Source organism: Nyctereutes procyonoides, unplaced genomic scaffold, assembly GCF_905146905.1.
Source record: "Nyctereutes procyonoides isolate TBG_1078 unplaced genomic scaffold, NYPRO_anot_genome, whole genome shotgun sequence".
Classification (NCBI taxonomy): Eukaryota; Metazoa; Chordata; class Mammalia; order Carnivora; family Canidae; genus Nyctereutes; species Nyctereutes procyonoides.
The window spans coordinates 43,073,239-43,093,500 of record NW_026575052.1 but is presented as its reverse complement, the minus strand read 5'-3'; the positions used below and the strand labels follow the sequence as shown (position 1 = coordinate 43,093,500).

At 41.0% G+C, this 20,262-nt stretch overlaps 2 protein-coding genes across 4 annotated transcripts in view; one reads left to right on the top strand and one right to left on the bottom strand.

Moving 5' to 3' along the window:
• The first annotated feature begins 1,375 nt into the window (after nt 1–1,375).
• On the top strand, nt 1,376–9,810 carry GZMA (granzyme A). The gene is made up of 5 exons (XM_055332724.1): nt 1,376–1,480; nt 5,008–5,146; nt 6,644–6,785; nt 7,210–7,479; nt 9,521–9,810. The coding sequence occupies exons 1-5, from the start codon at nt 1,411–1,413 to the stop codon at nt 9,680–9,682; spliced, it is 783 nt and encodes a 260-aa protein (XP_055188699.1). The 5' UTR covers nt 1,376–1,410; the 3' UTR covers nt 9,683–9,810.
• A 3,863-nt stretch (nt 9,811–13,673) lies between these two features.
• Nucleotides 13,674–20,262, bottom strand: part of CDC20B (cell division cycle 20B) — a 44,670-nt gene continuing 38,081 nt past the window's right edge. Inside the window, exons 10-12 of one of the 3 annotated variants that reach the window (XM_055332872.1) lie at nt 19,226–19,351; nt 18,426–18,543; nt 13,674–13,790 (exon numbers count right to left, since the gene is read on the bottom strand). In XM_055332872.1, the coding sequence (XP_055188847.1) occupies nt 13,675–13,790; nt 18,426–18,543; nt 19,226–19,351 (360 nt within the window). In that variant the 3' untranslated portion in view covers nt 13,674. The remainder of the gene's footprint in view (nt 13,791–18,425; nt 18,544–19,225; nt 19,352–20,262) is intronic. The other 2 variants (XM_055332873.1, XM_055332874.1) reach the window with 2 other exon arrangements.

Below are 20,262 nucleotides of genomic sequence, written 5' to 3'. Positions count from 1 at the left end.
TCAGTAAATATACTAAAAATTGAATTATAAATTTTGAAATATAATTTTGTTGAATTATAAATTTTACAAGGGTAAAATTAGTGGTATATAAAATATATTTCATAAGGGTCTCAAAAGTCAACATGAAAGAGGGAATGGCTACCATGTTCACATTAAAAAACAACAACAACAACAAAAAAAAAAACAGGTTTGTCACTGTTTCCTTTGAGAAATGTTTGGTAGCTATAGTCAATCAAGATTTGACTTTAAGTCTTCACTAAAATTACTTACCAGAATCAGAGGCTGGGTAGCCCATTGCTATTACCAGAAATGAATAACTTTTGATGCATTAATAATCTCTGGAGAAAAGGAAACATAGGGGTCTCAGTAGGGATCTCTCAAACAATCATGTGATTTCTGAAAAACCACTAATCTGAGTTATCAGCATGTTAACTCTGGAGATGGTTGGTGTAATACCAAACACCCTGAAAGAACATATAACCATATGTATTATAATAAAGACCACATCCTTAGCTCAGAAAAAACACATATTTGCAATAAAAAGCATACTGAATATTGTTCCTTGAGGGACTGAGGTTCATCTGTCTTAAAGAAAGACATTCCTCAGTGTTAGAACAAAATAGCCATGTCTGACTACCATTCTCCTTTATCTAAATCCAGAAAGAAGGAAGAAAGTGGGGCAGGGGGAGGGAGGGAAAGAGAGAGGGAAGGAGGATGGGAGGAAAGGGAAACTCAGTATCTTTCTTGTATCTCAAGATGTATAATCAAACAATCAAGGGAAACACAGAGGGCTGAAAAGACCAGACACTCCCTACCCCCACCTTCTCTGTCTCCACACCTGCCACAGACTTCAGAGAGGAGCACAATAAATTATCCTCCACAAAATGGGGAAGGAAAATCTAGCAGGAGCTTATTAATAAATAAGACTCTCTCCTGCATCTCCACTTGCCCTTGTCCTGTTAGTCCTTATATAACCCAAGGAGATAATTAGAAAAAACTGTGGTTGCTGACCAGTTTTTTTTTTTCAAAGCTCTAATTTAAATCGCAACAGTTCCATTAGAGGATATGGAAGACAGTATTACTGCTGATGAAAGCTAGAATCCTCCAAATTTCTCCCGAGACATGTTAGAGTCTCTTTTTTGGACTGTGTTCTGAAGGCAAGAAGGTCCTCTCGCCCCCACCCACACTACAGAGTTGTCCTTTCCTCCCTCAGCTGTCCTAGCATAGGAAAGCATACCCACTGGTTATGAGCAATTATTCACTGTTCTCACTTGTGTTTCATTTCTGAAGGCTCAACTTTGAAATTGGAAAGAAAAAAAACCACATCCTTTGCACCCTCAATATATAGATACAGTCAGTCAAGAACTAACACAGATTTCCACGCCGATTGATGTGGGGACAACAGCCACAATGAGGAACTCCTGCACGTTTCTGGCATCCTCTTTCTCCATTGCTATTTTTCTCCTGCTGGTTCCTGGAGGTAAGATTGATTCTCGTCATTTCCATTATATCCATCAAGCAAAGTGGAGCAGACTTTCAGCAAACTTTTGGCAATAATAGGTAGATATAAGAGGAGATATTTGTTCCCCATGCTTTAATATTCTCCCTTGGGTTCTATATCTTTATTTTAGAAGGAAAAAAATCCTTCTGTCCTCTTTAAAATTTCTTCACAAAAAAATAATAGAACCACTGGTGCTTACTGCTGCCAATTTATGACTTGAAAGTTGCCAAAAAGACAATGTCAACGCAACCAAATAAACAAAAATGCATGAGTGAGGAAAATAAATAGTACCTCTCAGGAAAGGAATAGTGGCGTTCTTTCCTTTCTTGCTGCAGAAAATACCTAGATGGTTTTAAACAAAAGTTTAAAAAAAAAAAAAAACCCTGACTCGACTTAGGTCACCCAAAACAAATCAGGAACGATCTGAATTTATATCATTTCTCTAGTCTAGTGTGCCATTGGGAATGTCACCACACTGACTCTTTGGAAGTGCTATGATATTTTGTATTACGTTAATTCTTTGGCATACTAAGTAGTAATCAACATGCCTGGTTTTAGATGAACTACATGGGCATCAATCTGAAATGCTGTGAAGCTCATGGCATTATCAGAAGATGGGTTATAGCCCCTGAGTGGCTTTAGATTTTCCTTGAAAACCTTCTGCTCTAAGGCTGCCTAAAGTGCACTGACAAGAAGCAACCATGGCTTCATCCCAAGGTCTGTCAACTTTTGGAGGTGGGAATGGTGGTCAGGGGTTGGTGCAAAAACCTGTCTCACCAGGAATTCCCAAGAAAGTTCTATGGTTTATCTTGCACCTAAAAATGAGAAGAAATTTTTAAAATAACAAGATTGCAGCACATTTGGGACAAAAGGGCAGGCATAGCATAAGCATGGCATAGTATGACTGTGTTTAGGCATGTTAAATCCTCCACAACATTGAAAACAGAGTAGATTTTTAAAAATCCAGTTACAGCTTTTCTTAAACGGAAACAACAAAGGCAGCTTGTTCTGCTCTGCTTTGTTTCCTGTGGTCAAAGAGAGCAATGTGGGCCCATAAAAAGGATAGATAGAGCAAAGTAAGACTTGATGCTCTGGCCCAGCAGTCTCAACTCTCCCACACATTAGAATACTCTGGAGGTCTTTTTTTTTTTTAATAAATTAATTTTTATTGGTGTTCAATTTACCAACATACAGAATAACACCCAGTGCTCATCCCGTCAAGTGTCCCCCTTAGTGCCCATCACCTATTCACCCCCACCCCCCGCCCTCCTCCCCTTCCACCACCCCTAGTTCGTTTCCCAGAGTTAGGAGTCTTTATGTTCTGTGTCCCTCTCTGATATTTCCCACACATTTCTTCTCCCTTCCCTTATATTCCCTTTCACTATTATTCATATTCCCCAAATGAATGAGAACATACACTGTTTGTTCTTCTCCGATTGACTTACTTCACTCAGCATAATACCCTCCAGTTCCATCCACGTTGAAGCAAATGGTGGGTATTTGTCGTTTCTAATGGCCGAGGAATATTCCATTGTATACATAAACCACATCTTCTTTATCCATTCATCTTTCGTTGGACACCGAGGCTCCTTCCACAGTTTGGCTATTGTGGACATTGCTGCTAGAAACATCGGGGTGCAGGTGTCCCAGCGTTTCATTGCATCTGAATCTTTGGGGTAAATCCCTAACAGTGCAATTGCTGGGTCATAGGGCAGGTCTATTTTTAACTCTTTGAGGAACCTCCACACAGTTTTCCAGAGTGGCTGCACCAGTTCACACTCCCACCAACAGTGTAAGAGGGTTCCCCTTTCTCCACATCCTCTCCAACATTTGTGGTTTCCTGCCTTGTTAATTTTCCCCATTCTCACTGGTGTGAGGTGGTATCTCATTGTGGTTTGGATTTGTATTTCTGGAGGTCTTTTTAAACAATACTTACATCCAGCCCCAGCTCCCGAGATTCTCATTTATTTTGATTCTGGGTGAGGAACAAAAATTGCTAGTTTCCAAAAGTTTCTCACCTGCTCTAACCTCTACCTTTACCCTTTTAGGGATGATTGGTTGCAGACGTTGACTTTTTTTTTTTTCTGAGGCTGGTGGATGTGCTCACCAAGCAAGTGATTCTGTCAAATAAACTTATTCTATTGAGTTTATGACTTCTGCAACCCACAAGGTCCAAAGATGAGCCTTTAAAAGTCTTTCCATGCATGACTCACTCAAGGAAAAGCTGATATGGGAGGGAAGTTTTCTGGGCTTCTTGTCCTTTAACTGTTAAAGCCTCATCTTTCCCCTTCCCAACATGCTTCTGGAAATTGGAGCCCTCAGGACCACTCTTCCCCTTCCCTCGCCCTCATCTTTCACATCTTACTGTGACTTTGGCAGGGAGTCGGCATTATTAAGGGAGCAAAAGGCACTGTGCCCTATTTAAGAAACCATGAGTCTCAGCCAGTGGCCAAAAGAAATATTTTAGGAGAATCCAAGAACATCTGGCACAGGAGGTGAAGGACTAAATGTGTATCACAGAGGCACGGGATTGCTAAACCAGCATGGGTGGTATGCCTTGTGTGCAGGCCTATTGTTTCTAATAATGAACAGGAGCTGTACTCCTGCTCTGTCATCAAGGAAATTTGACTAAGGCACAGTTCTCTCCTTCCAGCATCTTCTCTCCTCCCATCTCCTACCTCATTGGAAAAGCTGTTGGGTTAAACCGTGTATTTCAGTCTGCAGGTTGAAGGGGACCCCAAGGTGCCATAGATGCATTTTTTAAGATTTTATTTATTTATTCATGAGACACACAGAGAGAGAGGCAGAGACATAGACAGAGGGAGAAGCAGGCTCCACACAGGGAGCCTGATGTGGGACTCAATCCCAGGACCCCAGGATCTTGACCTGAGCCAAAGGCAGATGCTCAACTACTGAGCCACCCAGGCGCCCCAGGGCAGTAGATATTATTCTTCAACTTATGAATGAGGAGAGTACAAATCTCAATGAAACAGAGTCTCACAAGGACCAAAGAACTTATAGGTGGGGGCACAACAAAAAGCTTATCAGTTTATAAGCTGTGTGTTTTTACAAAAACAAAAGGGCAGTTTTCCAGCCTCTAAAAACTATTCTGTTTCCACCAGATTAATACTCAGCCAGAAGGGAGGAGGGGGGAGTGCACTCAAGGTTGCCATCATCACTAGCATCTCCTTAGCAACTGCGCCAAACCATTGCACAGCTCTTTGCCCTTTGCAAGCCCTGAGGCTCGAGGTCAGAGATTGTGGCATATTTCCAGCCTGATAATCCCTAGACTGCCAATGGCATAGCTTCCATGGATGAAAGAACAGAATCCTCTCAGGGAGTCCAACAGGAATGGGATTTACATCTGCATGAGGGGAGAGTGGGGGGATGCTGTGTCACCTGTTTCCTCTCCAAGCAGGAAAAGCATTTCTGGTCTTAGGAACATAACTTTAAGTAGAGCTCTTTAAGGTGGGCACTGATAGGAGTTGTCTTTTTCTTTTTAACAGATTTCTGTGTAGAAATTATTGGAGGAAATCAAGTGAGTCCTCATTCAAGACCCTACATGGTGCTACTTAAAGGAAAAAAAATATGTGCTGGAGCCCTGATTGCAGAAGACTGGGTATTGACAGCAGCTCACTGTGTCCTGTAAGTGCTTGGGTTCTGAAAAATGTTTGTGGAGATATTCTCATTTAGGGGAATATTAATAAAGAGAATAAAACCACAGGAAGCTCACATATATCTTCACATCACTTAAATCTCTGGGAAACTGCTTTACCCCCACAGGGAGGTAAGCCCAGACTCGGCCCCAAAGTATCAGCCATTGAGGAATCCCCAGTAAGCACCCACATGCTTTGTGTCAGACTTCTATAGAGCTGCTGGGTCCGGATGCTGCAAGGCTTTGCTTCTGGTCTTGACTTCATAACTAGAGAGAATTAACCACAGTATGGGAGGGTAAAATTGTCTCCTCGGGAGCCTGAACACAACAGTCAAGTGAAGAAAGCTTGTTTCTAAAACCTTTATGAACTTCTCTCACACCTTAGCCATCTCTTAACCCTTGCTGACCACTATCTTCAAAGCTCTTCCAGTCCTAGCCTTTCCTCCATTCCCTAAATCAAGCCCCTCAACCTGGGCTGCCCAGTATAGTGGCTACTGTCATATTGATTATTTGAATTTACATGTGGATCTATGAATTTAAAGTTAAATATAATTACAAATTTAGTTCCTTGTTGACACTGGCCACAATTCAGGCCCTCAGTAGCCACATGTGATTAGTGGCTACCACATTGGACAGGGCAGATGTATAGAACATTTCATCATCAAGGTATGCTCTACTGAAACTACTGTTCTAGTTTCTTAGGTGAAACTCACATCAGCTGACATAATAGAAAAATGACAGTGTGACTATCTGGTTGGTTTAATTTATACTAGGTTGTGAATGATGATAACCTTAATTATTAACACACCAGAGAGTATTTTTTTAAGTAGGCTCCATGCCCAACATGGAGCTTGAACTCACAACCCTGAGATCAAAAGGTGCAGGTTCTACTTAACTGAGCCAGCCAGGGGACCCCTGAGTATTTTGATTTTATTAACCAAAATGAACCTTTAGCAGGGAGTAAAACAAAGAAAGAATCCTGGGCCCCTGCTTCAGATCACCATCCCCCCAATATAGACACACTCAGTGCCATGCAAATAGGGTCCTTCATCGGGCAGACATATTTCTGAAAGTTTTCCCATTTGAGTGTGTTGTTCTCTTACAAAGATCACTTCAGTGCGTTCCTCTATAACTACTGAGTGCCTTTTACTTCCATCTCTAGGCTCCTGAGACCTTTGTTTTCCAGTATTTGGTAACCTGACTTTATCAGGGCTCAAGGAGAATGAGGAGGCCTAGATGCCATGGAATTCTCTTGTATGTTTTTTGGTGAACCTAGTTTAGCAGGTGACAAAGAAGCTCATGGTGACGATACTAGATTCATAAACAACTTCTTAGTCTTTAAAGTACATGTTTTTTTCTTTCTGAGCTACAAACAAGTAGTGCCACAGATTGTATATTTACAAATGAGACAGTAAGGCTGTCACTTAATAGGCTCAGCTCCTGATATAAAGAGTAAACCCAGTTAATAGTGTTGTGTCTGTTTTCAGGGACAAAAATTCCCAGGTCATTCTTGGAGCTCACTCAATCACCAAGAAGGAGTCGGAAAAACAGATTATGTTTGTTAAGAAAGAGTTTCCCTATCCGTGCTTTGACCCGGACACACATGAGGGGGATCTGAAACTTTTACAGGTATGTACCTTTAAATGACTTCAAAGTCACAGAACCTCCTCTGGCCTCCAAGATGGAAATTCTTTCTTTCCTCTGTGCCCTCTAGCTAAAGACCATAGCTACATAATGGAGTCCACCAAAGGTTGGGCTAGAATTTAAATGGAAATATGAACATTTAAATGCTCTCATTTGGGGATCCCTGGGTGGCACAGCGGTTTAGTGCCTGCCTTTGGCCCAGGGCGTGATCCTGGAGACCCGGGATCAAATCCCACGTCGGGTTCCCGGTGCATGGAGCCTGCTTCTCCCTCTGCCTGTGTCTCTGCCTCTCTCTCTCTCTCTCTCTCTCTCTCTCTCTCTCTCTGTGTGACTATCATAAATAAATAAAAATTTAAAAAATAAATAAATGCTCTCATTTTGTTAAGTCTTCATGATTGTCTTCTAACAGCTGAAGAAAAAAGCAAAAGTTAATAAAAAAGTGAGTATCCTCCGGCTTCCCAAGAGGGGGGATGATGTGAAACCGGGAACCATGTGTCGAGTCGCAGGCTGGGGAAGAATTCACAATAACTCCCCTCAGTCTGACACTCTGAGAGAAGTCAATATCACCGTCATAAACAGAAGAATCTGCAATGATGAAAAGCACTATAATTATAATCCTGTGATTGGACTGAATATGATCTGTGCCGGCAGCCTCAATGGTGGAAAAGACTCATGCAACGTAAGTGAAATAAGATCCCATGTTGTAGCTGTTGGAGTAAGTCAGGCAGATAAAGAACACGTCACATCATGCTTTGTCTTGTTACGGCGTTGGCTTCCACAAGGTCCTAGTGCTTTTTTTAATGGAAATTTTATAAAACGCCAAATAAATTAATGTTCTCAGCTCAAATAAGTTGCTCATCAGAAACGAGTTCATTACAGATGCATGGGTTGACCTACTACATCTTGATGTTACATAAACACACACACACACACACACGCACACTGAAAAGCAGTTGTTTTCTCGTTTTTCATACAAAAGTATACAGATCTCAGTTTGGAAATATGTACCATCCAGGAGAGCTGAAGTCAGGGTTCCTCTAGGGCTTTCAGTGCTGTTTCCCCCACCTCAACACTCCCCTCAAAATTCACCTGCCATGTAACCAAGCAAGTCTGAAATGCCTGTCCTTTCCAAGCCTGACTACGGATCTCTGGCCAGATTCTACAGCTCCCTAGAGCCAAGCTCAGTCCCCAGGAAGCAACTTCCAAATTTGACCCATGCAGAGACTATGCAAGCATCCGTCCCAGAGTTCCCTGAGAAGCACCAGGCCAGGGCCCTGCTTAAAGATTGAAGTAGCAGAGACACCTTATAAAATTTTAAGCCAAGTTTATCATTTCTCACCTTTCCCAAAGACCCTGTAAGGGCCTCCTCTGAAGAGGAGCTGCAATGTAGGTTGTCTGGGAGTTTGAGTCAGAGACTGAGAGACCCAGGGAGCTCTGTTCTTCCCAGAAGCTTGTCCAAACACCTGCAGAATCTGAATGGCTTGATTTCAGGACCAAGGCTAGGCAAATCCCAGGAAGAGATAACATTTGTCCTCTATACCTTTCCACTCTCTCTCCTTTGCTCTCCCTCCTCCTTCCTCCCCTCCCCTCATCCATCACACTGGCAATGCAGGAACCCAGAACTTTCATGCCCTTGGAACCACAGGAAACATCCTGAGGCCAAAGCAGCATCCCAGTATGCCTGTCCCTCTCCACAGCCACCGTCTAGGGTCAAAGCTTAGTGATCATTCTTCCATTCTCTTAGTGCCCAAGACCCCCTTAGAATTGGCCGTGGATGAATTAAACCTAAAGGACTCATTATGAAAATTTCATGCCCTGTGTGACGTATATCTGTCCGGGAGGGGTCCCAGGCTCTCACATATTTCCTTAGTTCATACACTCATAGGCCAATTTTTGCCTGAAAAGGTGGGATTGCTGATGCCTTCATATGACTGGGAAGGAGTTGGGCCCTCAGAACCTGGCATTCGCAGAGCTCTATGTATGTGCCTCAGTGGTCATCTGTCTAGCACCCATGATCTTCCCTAAAGCCAGAGCAGTGAAATGGCCACTTTGGACTCTAGATCTCAAATACATTTAAATATGCTGATTCTAGAGTTCCATGCAGGGTCACACAGTAGATGGCACAGTCAGGACATAAAGCAGTGACTCACAGCTAACTGAAGCCTCTCTGCTGGAGGAGCCCGTTAGCTCTGAAGTATAATCACTGGTTTCCAGGAGCTCTCATCTAGTAGTGTCAGATGCTCCAAAGGGATTTAGGGGAGCAGTTTCTGTTTCTTTGACAGGATGAAGGGAAAAGTTCCTTTGGTTTTGTTCCTTTGGGAAAACAGTTAATGTGCTAGAGAAACTAGAAAACATGGTGCTTACTCTTTGCTTCAACATCCCATCTGCATTTGACCATTTTACCCCTTGAGTTATTAAGCATTTTAAGAAAATAACAAATAGGAGGGCTTCCTTTCTAAAGCAGAATCAGTCTCAAAATTATCGGATAACATGAGCAACAAGTTTTATTTTACATTCACTGGTTCATAAATAAATTAAGTATGCCAATTTTAACATATTAAAATATTTCCAAATATTTTGGGCTCTTCAGCACTAATTTTCATTTAAGTCAAGGTTGATCTTAACTCCACATTGAATGTTGCACATTAAATAGAATTTTTTCCATTTACCAGTGATCATGTTCCATGCTGATCCCCACTACCTCTCTTGTTTTCTTCCAGGGAGATTCTGGAAGCCCTTTGATATGTGAGGGTATTATTAGAGGCGTTACTGCTTTTGGCCTTCCAGGGAAATGCGGAGACCCTCGAGGACCCGGCATCTATACTTTTCTGTCACAGAAGTATCTCAGCTGGATAAATAAGACTATGAAGGGGGTAGTTTAGATAATTGTATTTCACTTCATCTGCTGTCACTTCTTTTTTCACTGTTTGCTTCAAATTTTTATTTACATTCCAGTTAGTTAACATGTAGTATAGTATCGGTTTCGAGAGTAGAATTTTGTTATTCATCATTTACAGGATGGGCACCTGCTGTGATTTCTTACTCTTAGCATAAATAAAATCAATTTATGTAATTGGACCCATTTCTCCTTTAACTTTAGTGGGCAGAAGATCTGCACTGGCAAAGTGAAGCAGAGTGATATGACAACCTTATGGATATTGCAAGGGAGAGATGAGGGAACCAATGTCACCAGTGTCATCCATGTGTCAATTGGCATACGTACTTTGCTTGAATAACTCATTGTCCCAATGAGCAGGAGTGACAATAAGGTCATATCTGTCTGGTAATAAATACAGTGATGGGCTCAGCAATTCTGCAGGAAACAGGAACAGCCATTCTGGAGCATTTGGGTTAAAAGGAAATGAGTTTGCACTTCTAAGGCCATTACACCACATCCACATGTGCTGTCTATATATCCATTTATCTGTAAGAACTTGAGTCTAAGAAAGAACTAGGGGAGGAAATATCTTATAGTGTTTTCCAAAGGCAAGTGAGAAGTAGAAATTAAAATTCTAGGGGCATCTGGGTGGCTCAGTGTTTGAGTATCTGCCTTCAGCTCAGGTCGTGATCCCAGGGTCCTGGGATCGAATCCTCCATCAGGCTCCCCATGGGAGAGCCTGCTTCTCCTTCTGCCTATGTCTCTGCCTTTCTCTCTGTGTCTCTCATGAATAAGTAAATAAATAATCTTAAAAAAAAGAAATTAAAATTCTAGGAGACAGAAATGATGCACTTGGCCCAGACAAGAAAAGTATACAGCAGAAAGTCAGTCTCCTATCTCATTATTTGCTTATAAGCCTTTGATTATCTAGGTGATATCTTGGTTCTCCTCATCCCTGATCCTGGGTTGGGTCCAGCCAACACAATGTTTACAGTGGCTGGCATCACATACTAGGGAGTAAGTGCTCAAAGTTTCCTTGAAAAATCTGAAAACCCCCTATGTTGTTATTCAACACATTGAACTCAGTGGGTAGTCATCAGTCCAGCAGCCACTTCAAAATGTGATTATGTGAATGGATTCCTTCCATTTCCATCAGTTCCAAGTACACACACACACACACACACACACACACACACAGTACACTCAAACCAAGACACACATCAGCACCAAGAGACAGCCTCTTAAAGAAGGGAGCTTAGTTCAATTACAAATGCTCAGGCCCCACTTCCAGAAATTTTTATTTAATTGTATTCAGTGAAACCCAGGACATCATATTCTTTATATAATCTCCCCAATGATTCCAATATGCACCTGGGGATGGGAATCCCTACACTAAAAAGTGAGGTCTGGTGCTAATATCTAACACTAGAGGCTCTAAGAAGGTCATTAGGATGATACGACTGTACATACCTGCTATAATCCCTATTTTGTATTGTGAAGTGTTATAATTCCTAATAGTACTTAGCAATAAGAGGATGGGATATCCCCTACTGGCAACATTACAGATTTTGAAGTCCACTTAAAAAGCAGGAGCATGGAAACTTCACTTGTTGCTGGTGGAAGTGTAAACTGATACTTCTTAGGAAAGCTGGCAATGACTACTTAAAACTCAACAGACATATATTCATTCACCTAGCGATCCCATACCTGGGCATATGCCCAACAGGAATGAGTGCTTTTGTCCACCAAAGATTGTTTAAGAATGTGCATTGCAATTTTACCTTTTTTGGAAAAATAGATTTATTTTTTTTAGAAAGAGCATGAGAGGAGGGTGAGGTGTTAAGGGAGAGGGAGAGAGAGAATCCCAAGCAGACTCCCCACTAAGTACAGAGCCTGACATGAGGCTTGATTTCATGACCCTGAGATCATGACCTGAGCCAAAAATCAAGAGTTAGATCCTTAACCAACTGAGACACCCAGGCACTCCACAACTTTATTCTTGAAAGTCAAACCTGAAAGTAGCTCAAATATTTACCCACAACAAAATGGATAAGCAGTTGTACATTTATACAATGGAATACTACACAGCAATGAAAAAACCTACAGCTACATGTAACAACATGAATTAATATCACAAACTTAATAGTAGTGAAAGAAGTCAGACAAAAAGAATGTATAATGTGTGGTTCCATTTATCTGCAGGTCAGCATAAGACAAAACTAATCTATAGTGATAGCGGTCACAATAATGGAGAGGTGCTGACTGAGGGTGGGTATATGGAAGTCCTTAGGGAACAAGAAATGTTCATATCTTGATATGAATAGTACATTAATATCAAATGGGTGGTATAGACTGATGCCAAGAGTTCAAACCCAAGTAACATCATCTCAAAACACTTTCTGGAGAAGTTAAGACTTAGATGAGCAAAGACAAGGAAGAGGATAGTGGAATTCCAGACCAGAAGAAAAGCTCCAACAAAGACACAAGGCAGGAAATCACAAGACTTATCCCAGGATCAACACAGGAGATGAGTGAAGATTAACATTTTAAAAATAGAACAGAGATGCCTGGGTGGCTCAGTCAGTTGAGAGCCTGACTCTTGATCTCAGCTCGGGTCTTGATCTCAGAGTTGTGAGTTCAAATCCCCATATTGGGCTCCATGCTGGGTATGGAGCCTACTTAAAAAGAGAACACAGTGGCCCGACTGAGCCTTAAAAAAGCTTAGTAACATTATATGGTCTCATTCATTTGGGGAATATAGATAATAGTGAAAGGGAATAGAGGGAAAGGGAGAAGAAACAGGTAGGAAATATCAGAAAGGGAGACAGAACATGGAAGACTCCTAACTCTGGGAAACGAACTAGGGGTGGTAGAAGGGGAGGAGGACGGGGGTGGGGGTGACTGGGTGGCGAGCACTGAGGGGGGCACTTGACGGGATGAGCACTGGGTGTTATTGTGTATGTTGGCAAATTGAACACCAATAAAAAATAAATTTATTATTTAAAAAAAAAGCTTAGTAATTATCAAATCCAAATCCAAAATCCAAATTCCTATTCTTGTAAATGTTAAGATATACCCAAGGTCACTTACTTTATGGCAGAGCCAAGATAAGCGCAGATTCCCTAACTTCGAATTCTGGGCTCAGGACCCTAAGGTTGAGGTAAAGGGTTTAGGTAATAGGGAGTCACTGAGAGTTTCTGAACAGGGAGCTGAGAAGATCACCATCATGCTTTTAGAAATGTAACCTAACAGTGGAATGGAGACTCATGAAGAATAAAGACAAGAAAACCAGTTAGAAGGAATTACAACTGAGTGGTCATTAAGTATTCAGGACATGACTAGGATGAAACAAAAGAGAACAAAGAGTAACCACAGTAAGCATGGAGCAAAATAATTAGGAGGCTCCCAGAATGATGGGATGACCAGGATAAGGATGAGACCATGAAGAGGGACAAAGGAATCCTACAGAGGATCTCATTTTGAGAGGAAATAATGTGCATGCTTAGCATACTGTCTAGCTTATAGTAGGATTTTGGTCAATATTTTTCAAGTGAATAAGTTATGTTTTTAATGTATTTTGTTTGAGCTAAAGACAGGAAATATCTTAGAAAGGAAATATCCAGAGGCATTTCTATGAGGCTGGAGCTTGGGAGAAAAGTCAAGTGGGAAAAAATGTTCGGACATCTCTGCTATAGATATTTTGACTATTGCAGTGGAAATGCATCCCTAATAAGGAAGAGATAGAGATTTAAAAAAATGAAAAAGGAGGAAGAAAAGAAGAGGATGAGAGAGGGGAAAATAGAGAAGAGGCAAAGACAACATCTGGGAAATGCAACTGGAGGAACAGAGCAAATAAAGTAACCTGAGAGAGAAGGTCAGGAGAACAGACATTCACCTCAGGAAAAGCACTTCCATCTTGTTTGATCCTCACAACAACCTCATGGAGAAGACAAGGCCACTGTCATTATTCTCACTTCAAAGTGAAGAAACCAGAGCTCATAGGAGGGCTGAGCGACAGCAGTTCCATACACAGGCTGTACCATCAGCTGCAGCAGAAAACACTCGGGTCTGGTCTGGACTCAAAGCCAGGTGCAACACTCTGCCTCTGTGGCCTGTGGGAAGAAGATAAGACAGTTCATGTCCTATATTATAAGGTCTGTTGCTGAGGTGGCAGCCACATACCCCATCCCAGGATGAAGGCTTCTCTGAAACCTGCCATGTTTGGAGCTGGCGCTCCCACTGCGCCTTTGCTGTGGCTGACTATGAGCAGCATCAGAATGTGGCTGAGATTTTGCTTCACTGGGTTTCCCTTTAAGAGCTCTTCCCCCTATCTTAGTTTCCTAGGGTTCCCATAACAAATTCCCACAAACTGCTTGAGACTAGAGAAATTTATTTTCTCCTAGTTCTGGTGACCAGAAGTTCAGAATCAAGGAGTCAGCAGAGCTGGCTCCCTCTAGAGGCTCTGGGAGAGATTCCAACCTTTGCCTCCTACCTTTGATTTGTGGCCACATCACACTGTTCTCTGCATCTGTGGTAATGTGGCCCTCTCGTCTGTGTGTCTGTCTCTTCTAAGGACACTTGTCATCAGATTTACGGCCCATCTGGATAATCCAGGATGATCTCATCTCACAAACCTTGGCTTGATTGCATCAGCAAAGACCCCTTTGCCAAATAAGGTCACAATTGCAGCTTCCAGGGATTTGACAAGGATATTGTTAGGAGAGCATTTCTAGCCCTCCACACAGCTCATGCCCCAAGCCCTTATCAGTTCTATCTTCTCTAGTCCACCAACAGTCAGGAATTGCTACTGGTGTGCTCCTGCCACCCATCCCATCCTTCTTCTTATCCTCTCCAAAAGTCATCCCCTTGGGACCCAGGTTTCAAGGAGCTAGTCAAATAAATTGAGGCAGCCCAGTAGGAAAGGATCCAAAAAGCACTCCCCCAAAGTATACTCAAGTCTTAATTATGTCATTCTGGAGACAATACCCCTTTTGTTATTATCTAACTGATCATCTCCCAAAGAGCACTCTATGGAACAGTAGTTCTATATAAGGTTAATAGGTATTAAAAATGAGAAAAGTTTTTAATGTTCACATTAGTTTGGGAGCTCCAGGTTAAAAAAAAAAAACAGAATTCCTTATTTCAAGACTGCTTTATCGAGGAGAAGAGACTATAATAGACAGCATTTCTGCAACTTATTTGCCCAGAGTCCTTCTGATGTGAACATCTCAAGTGACTCATGTTCCTTGGAAAATGCTTGGCAAAATCTATCCTAACCCAACCCTGTTAATAAATTAAACGTTTAGCACAAAGCAGACATAACTGACTCCAAAAAAACTTTTTTTTTAAGCTTTCACAATTTTTATTAAATCCTAATCTAATATAACAGTATCTGATTTTTTATAGACATCATCCCATGGTGAACAAGTTTAATAAGTGAAAGCAAATCAGACATCTAAGTCATTATTCTCTGCAGACTAAGCAATAAGGTAACTACACAGAACACTACAGGTAACGACATACACTTACTTGCTCAGTTTTCATACAAGCCATGTTTATCAAACTATATCTCCTAATATTTAATACAGTAGAATTAGTGATTGTAGTTCTCATATATTTTAATTACAAGTACCTTATTGAGATAACTAACATTTTGACAGTTTCACTGACTTTCCAAATTAGTATAATATATTCAAGAAAAAGAGCAAAAAGTGAAATGAAAACGGAACATGACAAGTTACTAAAGGAAAACAATGTAAAGAAAAAAGGGGGGGGGAAGGGAAATATCACTGGAAATACCAACCATGAAAGGAGGCTGGGGCCAGGAGGATAGAGAGAAGGAAAGAGATGGAATAAGTTTTTGATGGAAAAGGTATTTGGGGGCACAGATAAAATCTAGCTAGGTGGGTGGTCATCTCATAGAACCAGTACAACTTACAACTCAAGTGAGATCTAGAATTTCAGAAATAATCTTGTGCTCTGACACAGATTCTCAACAGAAAGGAGTGCACATGTGTATTCCACTCCTGAGGGAGACATATCTTAAACACTTGGGATTATTTCCAACTGCACACATCACCCCTAATGCTCTCCTTCACACTCACGCATGTACACATGCACACGCACACACACACATCCCCCAAAGAGACATGGGATTGGCCATGGGTGTGTCAGTACATTAAAAAATTTAGATTCATAGATACAAAGTAGCTCCCTTATTTTATAGATGAAAAAAAGAAAATTCAGGAATATCAATTGCCTGGTCCCAGGTCACAGAACTAATGGCAGAGCCAGAACTACAATCAAATTCAGTGGTCTAACCATTTAGCCCATTCTCCAAACCCAGAGCAAAGAATCTCTATTCTATGGAAAACCACTGTCCCTTATTTATTTTACACATTTATAAATTAAGGCAATATAAATGAAAACCACTTGACTTAGGGTAAATATAGAGTATTACATGAATGGTTTTAAATTAAACTTAAGAAAAGTCAATTCAATAAACAAAGTAGGTAATAAACATACTTTCATTCTTTATTATGATGTGTCGAGATAAAGAGAAAGGGGGAAAAAGGTGGAAAAGGGAAAAAAAAGTCCCAAATCTTTTCCAAAGCAGGCTTTTAAAAGTGTCTCGACTTTAAAAAATGGACAACTACTTGCAAAATTTGTTAGGAAAATGGAGTTTGGATTAGAAGCAAAGGCATTCTTGAAATACTTCTCTCTTATTAGTGAAAATCTTAATTTACTAGACTAAGTGGGAAATGCCATCTTTACCTCAAACAAAGGTCATCCTTTAGGATTTACGTCCCTAAATTCCAAGAGTATTATCACTGAAAGGATTGAAAGTTTTGTTTTCTTTATGCAGCTATCATAAAGGAGACCACCAATCAATGGTTTCCATAGCATGTGCTATGGACTGGTGAAACCAAAGCAAAGGCCAGACCTGCAGGCTAGAAAGTTACCTACTCCTGTTTCAAAGCTTGTCAATTACAACTTTTGGTCCTTGAGAGCAAGGATGATGGTAAGTTCTCTTTCTTCTGCAGTTAGGTGGGTGAGGCCTCTTCACCTGAATTTTCCCCTCAGAGAATCATGAACTGTGGTTAACAGGGTGAGACTAAGGAAAGGCATGACCATTTTCCAAGCTTTATGACCACAACCCACAGTTCAAAACTACATTTTATGTAGGGGCCCCATATATAGACACGTGTATGGAGCTGCACGACTGTAACAAATGTTTCACAAAATAATACCATACTTTTACATTTTTTCCATTCTGTACTATTCTATTTCATTTTTTTAATGCTAACCACATGATGTGTATATGCATATAACAACCACCTGCTAAACCCTTGGGGGAAAATATGGCATGTGAAAGAAACCACTGGGTCAGAGATGAGCTTTAGTGTCTGAGAGCTCAAAAGGAACTGCATCTCCTCCAGCTATAAACATATTAAGAGGAGAAAAGTTTAAAAGTACTCTTTGGAATTCTATCTACAATCAACAGAAAAGTCACAAGGCATTACAACTGAATAATTTATAGCTTATCAAGGCTAGACAAAAAAGAAAATGCACCGGACATGTTCATTCTTCACTCCAAGTATCAGCATACTGACTCCAGGATCTATCAGAGGCCCCCACCTCACTGAAAGATCTAACTAGCTCCTAGAATTGTAGTTTTGTAGAGAACCAGGTTTAAGGCTTGATTAGAAATATTTCTCTAATCAGAAAACATATCCCATGAATTGCAGATCTTATGATTTAAAATATGCAAAGGATCAACTAGTGGATCCTTTCTCCTGGCTACCCAGGTAGCTCTGTTAAGAGCTGCATACGTTTTTATTTACCAAATCACAAGGTATAACAGCTTAGGGATATAAAAGTCATTCTGAGGCCAGACTGAGCAGCAGGAGCAGGAAGTCTTTCTGTTAAGGGTGTTTTGTTGTTGCCAGATAGCATTCTGAGAGTCTGCAAAGAGAGTCCTAATATTATCACTATCTAGTGACATGTAAATATATATATATGTGATATGATATATACACACACACACACACACACACACACACACATGTTTGGGGTTTTTGGTCTGTTTCTTCCCACTAAAGTATAGGGTCCATAAAGGCAAAGATAACATCTGTCTTGTTTACATGTATATCCTCAACATCCCCCCCCCAAAAAGTGCCTGAGACATAGCAGATGCATATTGCAAAAACTCCCACACATTCCAGTACTGCTGGTTCTTCTGCAGAATAAGGTAAGATGAGTTACAATACTAACTCCAGAGCTCAAAAACAGTTTAGAAGCTATTCCTGAGGGGCACCTGGGTGGCTCAGTGGTTGAGCGTCTGCCTTTAGCTCAGGGCATAGTCCCAGGGTCCTGGGATCAAGTCCTGCATCAGGCTCCCCACAGGGAGCCTGCTTCTCCCTCTGCATATGTCTCCACCTCTCTCCTTGTGTCTCTCATGAATAAATTAAATCTTCAAAAAAGAAAGAAAGAATCCCTGATCATCACTGCTTCATCCACACACATATGAAACAAGAAGACATAACCATTGTAAGTAATGAACAGTCTTGGTCAAATTCAGAAACACCTATACACACTCTGAGGTGGAGTGGGTATAGGCTTTTTTCCTCGGTAAAATAAATATTTCACAGAGCCAGAAGAGAAAAATCTTTCATCTGAGGCTTTTCCTGACAATGACATCTCACTTAGCTATAGGTCCGCAGTATTTTACTCATCCACTTACTTACCAAAAAATCCACCTGACCTGGCCAGACCAGGACAGACCCATGTAGTCACATCATTCTGAGGAGTACCTTGGCCAGTTGCAATCTCCTTTGTCTTAGGCAGCCAGAGTAGGGAACAAATCTGGAATTGTGGCCCAAAAAATACAGAATTATGGCAATATCTGATTCATCGTGAATGTATTTCGAACTGATTCTAGGCAGTATGCTCTATCCACATCCATCCTCCAGTCCACAGCCGGGGTTAGAGTGTTAGAGGAATTCTGTTAGTCCCAAGGCCAACAGAAGACTAAGCATACAAATAGGTTTAGGTGCATTGAACCTACAAATGTGAGCACAGTCAAAGCAATGCTGAGAAAGAAGGGAGATGTGGGGAATCGAGTGGGGAGGGAAGGATACACAGTTCAGCTTTCAACTCACAGATAAAGGTTTTACAAAAAGAAACTGTCAAGAACTGGGCAGCCCGGGTGGCCCAGCGGTTTAGTGCTGCCTTCAGCCCAGGGCGTGATCCTGGAGACCCGAATCGAATCCTGTATCAGGCTCCCTGCATGGAGCCTGCTTCTCCCTCTGCCTGTGTCTCTCTGCCTCTCTCTCTCTCTCTCTCTCTCTCTCTCTCTCTCTCTCTCTCTGTCATAAATAAATAAAATCTTTAAAAGAAAGAAAGAAAGAAACTGTCAAGAACTGAAATCCCCGTAGCCTCCTCAGCAAGTATAAAGAGGTTTGTTTGAGTCCAGTGCTCTCTCAGGAATCATTTTCACAGGTTCTGGAAGATCAAAATGAAGGCAAAGTCCAGCAGAGATGTTTACCTGTGAGTTTGTGCTCGGGGTCTGGATACTTCCCCCAGTGTTTATGTCCAAGATACGTAAGTGCCCATCTCTCATTCCGCCTCCAACAGCAAGGACTGCAGACTGCCAGGGACACCAATCCATGGCCTTTAAAGTTCAAATAATCACACAGGTGGATCAGCTTTGGAGAAAGTGAACTTGTGATGGTGACACGCTCAGGTGAGCAGGATTTGCAGAGGTCTGCGAGGACCATGGTTCTTCTGGACCTTTGATCCAAAGGCAGGAGCAGTGGCACTCTCTAGAGATCACTTCTAAGGGACTAGAAATCACCTATTAGGTGCCTTCCTCAAATTTTGAGAACTGCAAATATTTTAAACAAAGAAAAACCACCCAATAATATATTTTTAAAACTACACTCAACATGACCTATGAGCAAAAATCTGCCCCTGGAGTAGGTGACATGTGCCCCTAAAATCTGGTTATGAAATGAAGCCTTTCTCCTATTTGTCTACCTGTGTCTTTAGGTTCTAGGTCAGAGAAAAAAGGACAGAATGGAGCCACACACGATTGCTCATACCCCAAAAACTCTCAGGCATTTCAACTAATACATTTCAGAAAATAAAATTATCTTTGATTTACTTATTTATGTTACTATAGTTATTCTGAAAAATATGATTTAGTATTACACATTTATATTGATCATTGAAATGATTACTAATAGTAATTTTAAAGTACATTATAACAGATATTTCAGTTATATTTATCTATGCATCCTTATTTATACATCCATCCTGCTATTAGCTGCCACCAGATTTAGTTTGCTCAGGCTTCAGAAAGTCTTGGTTCAATTCACTGTGTTTCTGACAAGACATGTAAGAAAGTAACTTGTATTGCTTTGCTTGGGTTTTCATGTGTTCGGTTTTTGTTTTGCTTTATTCTGTTTTTGCATTTTGTTTGCAGACAGGATATTTTACATACATTTTCTATAGATTTTTTTCAAATCATTAAGAATGGGAATTTGAACCTAAAATCATTCTTAATGTTCTATGGATATTAAA